The sequence below is a fragment of the Centruroides sculpturatus genome, unplaced genomic scaffold (assembly GCF_000671375.1).
Source record: "Centruroides sculpturatus isolate CEXI.00-Female unplaced genomic scaffold, Cexi_2.0 scaffold66, whole genome shotgun sequence".
Classification (NCBI taxonomy): Eukaryota; Metazoa; Arthropoda; class Arachnida; order Scorpiones; family Buthidae; genus Centruroides; species Centruroides sculpturatus.
In genome coordinates this window covers 982494-996424 of record NW_019384408.1, presented here as the reverse complement: position 1 = coordinate 996424, position 13931 = coordinate 982494, and the positions used below count along the sequence as shown (strand labels likewise).

Sequence of the window (13931 nt, the reverse complement as noted above, 5' to 3'; positions counted from 1 at the left end):
CCTAAAAAGCATACATAATAAGTCTGATATGCTTTTTATCTGCACACATTTTGATCTGATTTTACACAAACAAAATGTGAAGTAAAAAGTTTCAAAATAAGCTTCTAAACAAAGAATACAATCTTAAATTAGCAGTAATGTGTTAAATTTTACAACTATTGTAATCAAACTACATATCTACATTAAGTAAAGACAGCTGTTAAACATGCATTAATTAAAACTTCTGCTGTATATAAAGGGATTGTCATAATTAATTTTGCATGTTAATCAAATCTTACATTAAGCAAAACCAGTTAAACAAAGGATATCTGTACATGCAATATTTTTGAAAAATAAAGACAACCAATATTAAATAATGAATAGCAAAGAAGTTTTATATGACAAATTTGTTGTATGTAGCATTTAAATTGTGAGTGGCTAATAGTCAAAAAGTTACAAAAAATAATAGATGACATTTGTAAAAACATATTTTTGTTATAATTATAAAAGTGACTTAAAACAAAGATTCACAAACACAAAAACTATTTATTAAAAAAGATAACTTGCATATAAATTCTCATATCATAAAATCAATTACATATTTTTTCAGTGAAAATCAGCAAGAGGCATTGAAAACTTCATACTAACTGAAATAATAACATGCATCCACATTTCCTGAATATCTGCTCCCATGTGTTTCATATAGGGAAAAAATTTCTTTTGTGGTTTAGAGAAAACATTAGAAGATAAAATAATTTCTTAAGTATTTCAGTTCAGTTTATTCAGGAAATGTGAATGCATGTTGTCATTTCAGTTAGTATAAAGTTTTCATTGCAAAACAAATTTTAAATGTTTTATGATATGAAAATTTATTGGTGCATATTATCATTTTTTGGTAATTACTTTTTGTGTTTGCATGTTTATAGCATGTTTTTTTATGTTATTATTATACTGAAAGTTCTGCATGCAAATATTTTTAAAAAAATTAAAAGAAACAAGAATATCTCTCTCAGACTAATATACCAACAGTCTGAGAGAGATTAACTTAGTAAAAATTCCTCAGAAATAAATAACAAAAAGCAAATGTTAAGCAACTTCTCAAATATTTCATAGAATGCATACTAAGTATCAAAATGATTAATGCATTTTATATTTGGATCAGTAATTGAGATATAATGAATCATGTTATAACAATTTCAATTTCATATTAAACAAATAATGAATAATTTTCTAATTAAAGATAAATTAAACAAAAAAATCTTAAGAGTTAGAAATCCTATCATCACAACTACATTATTTTGTTGCTTTTTATTGATGTATTTCAAATTTACAGTTCATTTTATAAATAATGCTTTGGAAAAATTTTTAAAAGCTTAAAATTATTGAAGAAAACATCTGGTTATATTAATTTGCAATATCTCGTATATATATAGTACATATTGTAATATTTGTCTAATACATCAAAACTTATAAAAATATATATATGTATAAATTGATTTGTATATAAATAATATTTAAAAGAATTTCAAAATAAATGTATAAAATATTTTTAAAACAAAACATTCAAAATATTATTTTTCTGACAAATATGACAAAAATTTCTAAATTTTTCTCTCTGAAGTTTAATTAAATAAATTTCATTAAAACTTTACATATTTTGAAAAAAAGAGATCACATGAGTCCTGCATTTAAAAAGTTTTTTGAAAACCATTTGTCAGGATTGTGGCCCTTCTCTATGTCATCATTAGCTTGATCAACTAATGTTGCTCTTTGTCTCAGACAAGATGGAGCCAAGATGTGAACTTCAACTGGGCAAGGTTCATCCTTGCTTCACCCCCCCCACCAAACACTTAAGATTGTTAGAGGCCGTGCACATATTTAAATCTAGCTTCATCTCTATGTGCATTATTTATAAGGAGGAGTTGGTTTTGTTGATGGCCTGGCAGGCACTGATTGACACCAATGTTTAAACATTGGTCTCTGCTAGGCATCCGATAAATGTGCTTAACAACATAATTCACTTAAAAAATTCTCTTGTGTCGATTCAAATGATTGTATTCCAAAGCTTTTAAGTTCCATCAGACATCCATTTAATGCCTGAAGAAGAACTCTGGGGAGTTCGAAAATGTTTGTGGTGAATTTTTGTTTCGGTTTTTCTTTGCACACTGGTCATCAGTTTCATAAGGTATGTTATTGACTATATCCTGGTGGTGTGTTGTGGTTTGATGATATCTTTGTGACCAGAAATATACTGTAAGAACATACTATAAGCATTCAGATACAACTTTACAAAACAGCAGAAATGAACCTTAACAGTATATGAATGTTTATGTTATTTTACTGAAGCAGTTACTGTATTGTAGGAACTTAACTCTTGTTTGTATCAATTAACTTATGATAAAATTGGTTTCATTATACATTGTTTCAATCAAAATCACAGTTTCCAAGAACCTATCAATATTAAGTAAGGACTTACTTACTATATTAGCAGTTCTAAACATTTTATCTGAGAAAATCACAAACTGTTTTAAAAATAACTTAAAACAACAGTTAAAAGCAAAATGAATGAGCTTATTAATCTATGAGTTACATTACTATACATGATAAGAATCAAAGAGCTAATACAATACATTTTAAACCTGTAATTCTATTATGAGAGATTAACAAATTAAATTTTAAAGCATTATATAAATTATATCAAAACAAGTATACTAGTTCTATACTATATCAATCAAAACATTTTAAAACAAGAAATCTCTGCTATCCAGTAGTCTTTTCATTAAAAATTGAACAACTATTTTCAGCCATCTTAACTATTTTCAGGTTCTAGAATAGACGTCCTCAAACTTTTTTGATTGTCAACCACTTCAAGGATCATGATGATGATAATAATTCTAATATTATTATTATTAAGTATATTCCACAAATTATCCTTGAGAACACAACACAAACTATATTTTGACAGAGCAATTATAACAGAAAACAATTCATCACAATAGACTGAATATTATCCTCATTGACAAAAGTGCACAAAACTACCTATATCATTGACATCACTATACCAAATACATAATCTATAAAATAGCAATACAGAAAAAATATCCAGCAATGACTTGCTCAACTATCCCAGCAACATTTAAAATTTTTATGGTGCCATCTGTTATATTTTATTATAAAAAATCTTTTTATATTTTCAATGGCAAAAATCTTAATTTTGAGGGTAGGGATGGATTTTATAAAAAATGCTAATAATGAGTAAAATCATCATTAAGTTTGATCCTACTCAAGATGTAACACATGACTCCCGTTTATTTCCCCATCCCATTGACCTTTAACCACCAAAATTTAATAGTATTAATCCCTTAATACACAAACCTGCAAAATTTCATAAATTTTTGACAAAGTAAAGAATTTATTAAGCTTCAAAGAGGGTGAACAAAATTGTGTCCCCCATACACAACCATCCATACATACAAGAAAACTCCCAAATTTTTTTGCAGTTCTTGACATTTCATAGTCCTGAATCCAAAAATGTAAAAATCTCGGGGGTCATTTTTTGACCAATTGCCATACTTTCTCTCTGTTATACATAACAGAAAATAAGTAAATATATTGAACTCGCTCAAGAAATAAAATGCTTATGAAAAACGAATGAAGTCCATACCATACCAATAGTTTTCTCTGCCACAGGAGTTATCTCACATTCTTTACATAAAAGCATGAAGACAATAGACATTCACTCAAATTTATATACATTTTTACAAAAAGTTACCATTTTGGCAACTTGTCAGAAAATTTTTCCAAGGTTCCATACTGCTCTTATCAGCTTGGCTCTTGGGCCTATCTGTGAGAATAGACACACAATCTGAGAATAGTAAAAACAATATATATATAAATTTGGTGAGCCAGTATTAAACAACACACCATTTTCATAGAAAACATCTGTTCAGTATGGAAATCCACAACATCCTGAACTATCATACACACAAACCATTGGACTGATAATTTTTTAATGAATGGTTTTCAATTAAACCCTAATCAAATTCAGACTAATCTTCAAACCCTCAAAAAATGCCATTGTAGGTCAATACTGACCATGTTAGGAATCCCTAGAAAATAAATAATTTAAAATACAGAGCTACATAAATATTCCATAAAACAAAGTATTTTTACATTACGTTAAGTGTAAAAAATAACAATAAATAAGAGAAAAATTTTTGCATTTGCATTTATTATTTTTATCTTTTTATTTGTTTATTGTTAATTTTTACATTTACACTTAAATATTTATTTTTGTTATATTAGTGTTTTTGCAACTATATTTTAAACTTTTTACATTCTAGAATCTAAAGATAGCTACTTAAGATGATTAAAAATGCTTGTTCATTAAAAATTGCTGGATTGCAAAGATTTCTTATTTTGAAATGTTTCAATTTTATTCTTGGTCAATAGAAAAATCCACTTATTTTAGCTGAAAAATTCACTTCTTTTTTTAATATATTTAAACACATTGTAAAAAGATGTAATTAAAGCTATGTGATATTTATTAATTCTAGCATTATGTAAAAATGACTTAAATGACAATTTTTTAAATATTTACCCAGATATCAGCTTTTGTTGTAATTGGATGACCACTGTATAAATCAACCATCTCAGGAGAACGATATGATATAGTTGTATATCTAACAACAAATTAAAATCAAAATTAGAGTAAAAATAATCATTTTAACTGGAATAATGTAAATAGTAAAAACAAATATACTTTAATTAGAAATAATTATAAACTTTATACTTTTTTTACATGAACATTTTAATAAAGATATATTTAGTATAAAAAGTCTGTTCAGTTGTAAAATAAATATAAAAATTGATAACAAAATCCTTAAAATCACTATAAAAATTATGTGATATTTAAAATTTAAGTAATTTTTAACAAACAAATTGTGTGATTATTCTAATTATTATAACTACATAAAAGATATAAAATATTCAGTAGTTTACATAATAAAATTTGAATACTTTGAAAATTTTGACTAACTGTTTTAGTGATAATCTCAAAAAAAGTGTTCCTATCAAATAAATTTGTATATCATCATCAATGAAATTATGATGATAAAAAAAGGGGAACTACACCATTTTATATTTATAATTTATTTGAAAAATTATGCAATTTTAAACATACTTTAAAAAATTCAAGCATACCTATTAAACAGGTCATCACATTTCTTATCATGAAATATTCAAAACAACATTTACCTTCTAATTTCTTCTTCAATTGCAGGAATTCCTTGGGCTTGTGGATCCATTATATTTGTTGCACAACTTCCAAAATCACAGAGAACATAATGACCACTATCACTCACTAAAATATTTTCAACCTATTTAAATTGAAAATTAAACAAAAAATTAAGAATATCAACCCAAGTTCAAAGAAAAAATTTTATTGAACTATATTAAAAATTTTCTGAGGCAATAATGTTTTTTCTAAATATAAATATTGTTAAATATAAAATATCAATGTCCTAATTTTCAGTCTCTTGTTCAAAGTCTAGAAAAGACTTTTCATAACAATCTGATATTCTAATTTCAGACACTTGCTTATTCAATAATCAATGAAATCCATCTTAGATACAGAAATCTGAAAATTATTCTGTGATTTTATTCTCTAATGTAGAATATATATTGCTTGTTAAGCATGCACACATACAGTTAGTCAATCCAAAATATTTAGTTCTCTAAATTAGTGTACACTAGAGTAAACTAAACGTTAAATGAATACCTACCCTGTATTATTTTTTTAATTTTAAGAAATATTGCAATATATATTTAACAAATAATTAAATATTAATTGCTCCACGATGTTAGAATTATTCTTTAGATTTGCCTAATTTTTCATTTTCATAAATTATTTTATCCCACTTTTGATTCTACATTAAAGTAACACAATCAGTAATTCTTGATTTTCTATATTCTGTAAATCACTGAATCTAATTCTAAGATATTAATTTGCCTGTACAATTAGAATGACTCATATTTACACTTATTATTATTTAACATATTAAAGTCAAATGATTACAAGATTAAATCAGTTGCTAAATTAAATAATTGCTACTAATAATTATTAAGAACCAAGTTATTTGGTACCAGGGGTAGGCATTAGGTACCATTATTATAAAATTTAATAATTATAATTAAATTAATATTTATTAAATAATTTAGAACATTCTGGAAGAAAAGAGTCAGCCCAGACCTGAATCCACAACTGCTGCTTACCCTGAGGATGCATTGCCAGTTATACTACCTGGACCTCCAACCAATCCTTCAATTCCAGACATATTTAATTTTGATATAACCATACTAGTTACTCATGGTGCCAACTGGGACGATTCAGTTCCTACAGCCTGTAATCACTCACTATGGCACTCAGCTGGCTATTGCTATACTCTGGAAAGGTGAATATACACATATAAACATCTCAAAGCCTACTAACATGGTTATATCTAAATTAAATATGTCTGGAAGGAAAGGATCTAACGGAGGTCCAGGTATATCCACACAGCAAGCAGTAGTTACAGGTTCAAGTCCTGCTCCAAGCATATTCTTTTCTTCCAGAATTTTGTAAATTATTTAATAAATATTAATTTAATTATAATTATTAAATTTGAGATGGTACCTAATGCCTACCTCTAATGCCAAAATTATTCAGTATTTAAAAATTATTAATAGCAGTAATGTAGCCCAATTTAATCTGTAATCATTTGGCTTTAATATAATTTTTGAACGTTAAGATGTTTATATATGTATTATTTAACATATTTGTAAATTTTAACAAATTTAAAAAAAAAGTAAAAAGTAAATTCTAACTATTTCTAAATTATTCACAATAACTTTATAATTATTCTTACATTTCTATTTTATACAGTTTATTTTAAAATTAAGCAAGATATTATTTTATACCTCACAATGACAATGGGCAACATAACATAATATAATAATAAACTTACAAAAAATTTTAATTTATAAAAATTACAATTATATAAAAATGAAAACTCAAGTGACCATTAATGTCAAATACAAAAGGTAAATATTTAAAAGTCTAATGAAATGCTTATACCATACAAATATTAACAAAATTACTTTTATAATATTTAATAAACCTACTTTTACACCCTTAGAATTAACCACTTTCTTACTTTTAAGTTTGTAACAGATAATGATTAACTAAATGAAAAAAACAAATTTTTTTTATTAATGAGTAACTAACAAATCTATAGCACATATCACAATCAAGTATACTTATTTACTTCCAATACTTAATCTCAATGAATAAACAAGAAATTTAATAATTGGCAAATTTTAGAGATTCACTACATAACAGAACTATCTAAATATCAATATTTGGTTTTCATGATTTTAAACATATAAATCATATCTAATTTAAATTTTTACTAATCTAAATTAGTAGAAATTTTTGTAAATAACTGCTTACAAGATTCAAGTTACAAAATACAATAAGAATTCATCATTTAACTTAAGAAATTAATTTTTAAATATATTAATATAAAAGCTCATATGAAAGAAATAATTATTTTGTTACAACAAATTTTTATTAAATAAAAGTTTAAGATCACTGTCTTTCAGTGTTAATAAGATTTTTGATGAGTAAAGCAAAAAATAAACACAAAATATCTCATAAGCACTTTCAACATATTAAGATTAATGTTAAAATTTATATTAACATTCTAAAATATGTTTTCGTTACACCTGAAGACATTCCATACATGTTGAAAGTGCTTGCAAGATATTTTGTATTTATTTTTGTGCTTTACTTGTCAAAACTTTATTAATGCCAGACAGTGATCTTAAATCTTTATCTTATAAAAGCTCATAAATAAATATTCATAAAATAATAAAATTAGTTTTAATATTGCAATCAAAATTATAAATAGCATTAAATTTCCTCTCATTCAATATCCAATTTTAACAATAGTATTATAAAACAGAATAAATTATTATTCTTACCTTTAAATCTCTATGAATTATTGGTTTAACACTATGATGTAAACATGATACAGCTTCACAAATATCACAAAATATCCTAAGAATATCAGTTTCACTAAATCCTGACTGTAATCTTTCATTCATTAACTGTAAAACATGACCTAGTTTTTGGAAAAATTTTATATTCAACTTTTATAAAGTGATATACAAAAATAAGAACAACATTCATGTAATTTTAATTTGTAATTTCAAAATTATTTTTTATTTTTTAAAATTAATGTTTAAAAATTAAAAAACAATGTTTATTTATTTTAAATAAACATAATGAGCAATTTAAAATAAAAATGTATATCACTAAATTAAGAGAAACTTGTAGTCACAAAACATAAAACACATTTTTCTTTAAAATTACATATTTTTTCCCAATGTCAATAAACTAAATTAATTTATAACAATGGAAGAGTTTAATAAAAATAAAAAAATATCAAATCTATATATACAGTAGAGCATCGATTATCCGAAACAATTTGGGACTGGGTTGTTCGGATAACTGATCGTGTATGAAAAAATATATTAACCTATCCGACGCTGAAATTTTTCTCCATTGCATGTCACTTTGCATTGAATTTTTGTCAATGTTAAGCCTAATGAAAATTTTTTAAAAATAATAATCATGGCTATTGTATCATTAAAAATTATTTCTTTATTTTGCACAAACAAAATTCATTTCTTGTAAAATAAAAAAAGTTTTCAAAAATTCAAAAATTTTTTGTTGAAGACAAAGTCCTTCCCAAAAAGAGGAACCACCATTTATTAACTTTGTGTTCCAGACATTACACTTTTGGCGACTGACCTTCCCTTTTAGACTAGACTACTGGCCACCAAACAGTCCTTTAATTTAAAATACCTTCAACCTTCGTAAATAGGTACTGGTATAATATACACCACACTCTCTTCAACCTTAAATGACCAGCAAAATATTTAAAAATACTACAAATGTTTTTGACCGTTATTTCCAGTCTTCTTCAGGCAGAAAGTTCCGAGATTCAAATATCTGTTGTGCTTGAAAAAATTTTAACTATTCTTAGAATGTATGAACCGATGCATATAGACATTCATACTGCGCGTGTATGTTATACATAGATTATACAAATGAAATAATATATTTTTTAACACACACACAAAAAAACCGTGGAGATCTGGATTAAATAGGGTCTTCCTATTCATAGTAGAGCTTCAAGCATTGGAAATATTAATAGAATACTTGGAGTTGATGCAGTTATTGTGTAGCCAAGCTTTGTATATTTCAAGAATGTATTCCAGCGAATGTATATGTTCTCTTCGGCTTGATTATATTAATTATTTGGGCGTTATGTTTCAGATGGAAGACTGCAATAAAGATACGAGACACTAAGAGCCGCCCTCATGAAGACCAAATATGGAAGTGGATTTCCGAGTCCAAAAAATGGTTAAGGGATATTAACGTAGTGGTACTCAAGGCAGACAAGAGCAAAGCTTTGGTGGTATTAAAGAGAAGCACATACACGTCAATGATGCAAAAGTACATCAATGATACTGAGTGTGAACCCATTGATGATGGCTATGTCAACAAATTGCAAGCACGTGTAAAAAGGTTTACTCAAACACCGTTAGCTAGATTGATGAATGTAAACAGGGCAGTGGTGCCTTCCCCAGACACTCTCAGGCTATTTGCATTCGCCAAAATGCATAAGTAAATGCCAGCATTGAGTCCGATCCTCGACAAGGCACGATCCCCCACTAGAGAGTTAGACAAAGCCATACACAAGCGTATAACTCACTGCTTGAATGATTATCCATTGACGGTCCAGAATTCATTGGATTTATTGGAGGCTTTGAAATCGATGAGCATAAATGAATGAATGTACATCACGGTGCTTGATTTCGTATCTTTATACCCATCCATAAAAATTCAGCCATGCTTTTGCGCCATTAGGGATCTATTACTAACTTATCATGGCACGCACCGTAAACATGTTTTAGAACTTGCGCACATATTATGCTACACCTCATTTTTTCGCTTCAACAACAATACTTACCTCCAAAAACGTGGTGTCCCCATGGGCAACCCACTATCGGGAGATTTATGCGAGTTAGTCATCAGACAACTGGAACAAAAAATCATACCCATATTTGAACATAACATACTTATTTACAAGAGGTATGTGGATGACATCTTCGTTATGTGGAAGGCTAAGCCCAATATCTATAGTTTCATAGATGCAATGAATAATAACCCATATGGCCTCAGCATCAAGTTAGACCAAATAAGTAATTCGAATGCAACCTTCCTGGATATCAGTGTACAATTGGAAGGGGACAAGATATCAACTAAGGTCTATTATAAGCCATTCTATACTCCTCTATTCATCCTTGCCAATTCGGATGACCTTATGGCTTATAAGTTAGCGGCATTCAGGGCCCTAACCAAAAGAGCATTCACACACAATACAAAATTCGAAGATACATTGATAGAATTACAATGCATTCAGTACATAGCCTCTCGACATGGATATGAGCGGGGATTAACCCAGAAACTGGCATGTGCCTATTGATCGCAATTATATAATATTAACAACAACAACAACTCAAGCACTAGCATCTCAAACAATCCACAATCTTGGGATGTCATTCAATATAACCACCACCTGGACCCTATTTATAGAGAAATTGCGGCAATTACGAACAATAAAATTTCATATAAAAAACGGGGTACTGTTTATGACTTCCTCTGCAACTGCAAAGATCGCATAAACATAAGATTGGCTCCAGGGGTATACTTGGTTCCATTAAGGGACCATAGGTTTCAAAGGGTCCTTGTATATATTGGCTCTACAATACGTTCTCTAGATAAGCGTCTACGGGAACACAGATATGACATTGAACATAAAAGGGGTACCACTGCCTTGTGTACTTATGCTTCAACCCAGGGCATAAGAGCGGACCTGCATAATGCCCAAATAATTAATATAATCAAGCCGAAGAAAACATATACGTTCGCTGGAAACTCTCAAAATATACAAAGCTGGGCTACACAATAACTGCATCAACTCCAAGGATGCTATTAATATTTCCAATGCTTGAAGCTCTACTATGAACAGGAAGACCCTATTTAATCCGGATCTCCATGGTTTTTTTATATGTGTGTGTTAAAAAATATATTATTTCATTTGTATAAGTTATGCATAATACACACGTGCAGTATAAATGTCTATATGCATCGGTTCATACGTTCTAAGAATAATTTAAATTTTTTCAAGCACAACGGATATTCAAATCTCGGAACTTTCTGCCTGAAGAAAACCGGAAATAATGGTCGAAAACATTTGTAGTATTTTTAAATATTTTGCTGGTCATTTAAGGTTGAAGAGAGTGTAGTCCTTTAAAAACACAAACATATATCCAATTTAAAATATAAACATTTTTAAAAAGCAGCTTTCCTCATCTACATTTTACCAGCGCCTATTCTGTTGTAGATAAAAGCCGAAACAACCCCAAGAAGGTATGATGGAGAATAGAAGACGTCCGTATATCACCAGTTCCTGTTTTTTAGAAATGTTTATATTTTTAATTGGATATATGTTTGTGTTTTTAAAGGACTGTTTGGTGGCCAGTAGTCTAGTCTAAAAGAGAAGGTCAGTCGCCAAAAGTGTAATGTCTGGAACACAAAGTTAATAAATGGTGGTTCCTCTTTTTGGGAAAGACTTTGTCTTCAAAAAAAAAATTAATCATTATCATCGCCATTGGACAAAGATTTACAAAAAAAAAAATTATATTTCAGAAGTTAATCTAGTATCAAAAATGTTCCGATTCAGCACAACACACGTTCCAAAACATAGTCCTCAGAAAACCACCACACAAAACAAGCAAAACTCTTTCTTTTTCTTGGGTTTATCTGGAGATGTCAGCTGCTTGGGCTATATTCTCAGACGAGCTGAAGAAAAACACACCATTAAATGGGGAAAATAGCCTTGTTCAAATACTGGCACGTTCTTAAGTACCCTCTCGATGTGTGCTGTGCTGAATCAGAACATTTTTGATACTAGATTAATTTCCGAAATATAATTTTTTTTGTTTTTATATTTTTCAATATATTTATTTTATTTGTGCAAATTAAAGAAATAATTTGTAATGATACAATATGGTCACACCAGTGCTGCCAGCTAAAACATGCACAGCAACAAAAATAATATTGGAGTAGCCCAAGACATAGCCAAATATTGCAGTGCCACAGTACTAGCAGAAATTTGAATTTGCCAAATGGATTGCTTTTGGTTAACCAATGTTTCGGTTGATCGGTATTTGGATAATCGATGCTCTACTGTATTAGTTATGCAATAACCAGTTAATCTAAACAACTAATTATTAAAATAATTTAACTATAAATGAAAGGCCTCAAATGTGTAATATTTTAATGTAGTGAATAAATACATTTCTATAGTAAGACACCAACCGAATGCCGTAAATTAATCGGGCTATTTTAATGCTAAATTCTAAATAAATTAGAATTTAGAATTTAGCATTAAAATAGCCCGATTAATTTACGGCATTCGGTTGGTGTCTTACTATATTGGATATCGGGTTTGGAGATGTTTATTTATAAATACATTTCTTCAATCTTACAGTTTTTGTATGCACAAAAATTTAAAGTTGTTTATACAATGTTATATTGTAAGAAATTTTACATAAAAAAATTAAAAAGCACTTTCTCTTTTAAAAATACAACCAAATTACAATGTAAAAACAACATTTAAGAACAGATACAGGTATATTTACTCTAATTTTTGAATAGTTGCTCTGCTCCACTACTATGATAAGAACTTCAACAGACAAGAAATTGAAGCCTTGACAGTAGAAAAATGTGCCATTCAGGTATTCAGGTTTAGCCAACACTTGACTTCTTGGACATAATCAGACTGGAAGAATAGTTCTCAAAAGAACTCTTTCAGTTTGAGGACTAAACAGAAAGCTAGTGTTGCATGATAAATGCCACATAGCCTGACCACGTATTTTATTGTGAATTTTTTCTCCATTCTGTTTATAGTCTTGACTTCACACTTCCACCTCTTTCCCTGATTGAAGAGCTTTTCAAGCCTTACACATCCAGTGTGATGATGTCAAATATTGGCTATATTTGCACAATGCATTTTTCCTACCATCAAGTCTTCAATTTCTTGATCTAAAGCTATGATAAAAATCTCAACAGACAAAACAACTATGCCAAAAATTAAACTAAACACGAGGATCATTTCAATAAAAGTGATTACTCAATGATATTTTCCACTATTTGTTTCTTGTAGCAAAAATAAATCTTGCATCATTTGCACAATTCATTTTGTAACAGCCTCATTCCATCTCTACACACAAAATGTTATAGTTCTGCAACTGAAGTTTGGTGTAGCACTGTGCTGATTGTTGCCTTAGTCAGTAGTACTCTCTAAAGCAATGTTCTTGCAAACAGAACAAATTTCTTTCACTAAAATTCAAGTGACATATGGAAGGAATGCTGTAAAATGGCACAGAGGACTTGTGGAAGCTTGTGGTGATAAAGCCATTTCCATTAGTGGTTTGGAGATGTTTGCCATCTGTTAAGATTGTTTCAGTACTAAGCAATAAGGCAGATCTGAGTTATCCTGTTTATGCCATCAACCAAGAACATGTCTGTCAAGTGGAGGCATTCTGCAGGAAGATTGCCAGTGGACAGTACTAACAGGATGACCAGATTTGCTCTGCCACTCTGTACTGGAACTTCCTTGACAGATGGCAAACACCACTGAACCACTGATGGAAATGGATGTGCTGCATCACTACAAGCTTCAACAAGTCCTCTGTGAGTAAGTTCTAGCTTTTTACGTATAGAATTCCTCTGTGACACTTTACAGCATTCCTCTCATATACCACTTGAATTTTGG

At 28.8% G+C, this 13931-nt stretch overlaps 1 protein-coding gene across 1 annotated transcript in view; it reads right to left on the bottom strand.

Moving 5' to 3' along the window:
• Window positions 1–8151, bottom strand: part of LOC111618957 (AP2-associated protein kinase 1-like) — a gene marked incomplete at its 5' end in the record, with an annotated part of 50333 nt that extends 42182 nt beyond the window's left edge. Inside the window, 3 exons of the mRNA XM_023360586.1 lie at window positions 4580–4661; window positions 5236–5357; window positions 8002–8151. Coding sequence (XP_023216354.1) covers window positions 4580–4661; window positions 5236–5357; window positions 8002–8151 — 354 coding nt within the window. The remainder of the gene's footprint in view (window positions 1–4579; window positions 4662–5235; window positions 5358–8001) is intronic.
• Between the last annotated feature and the right edge of the window lie 5780 nt (window positions 8152–13931).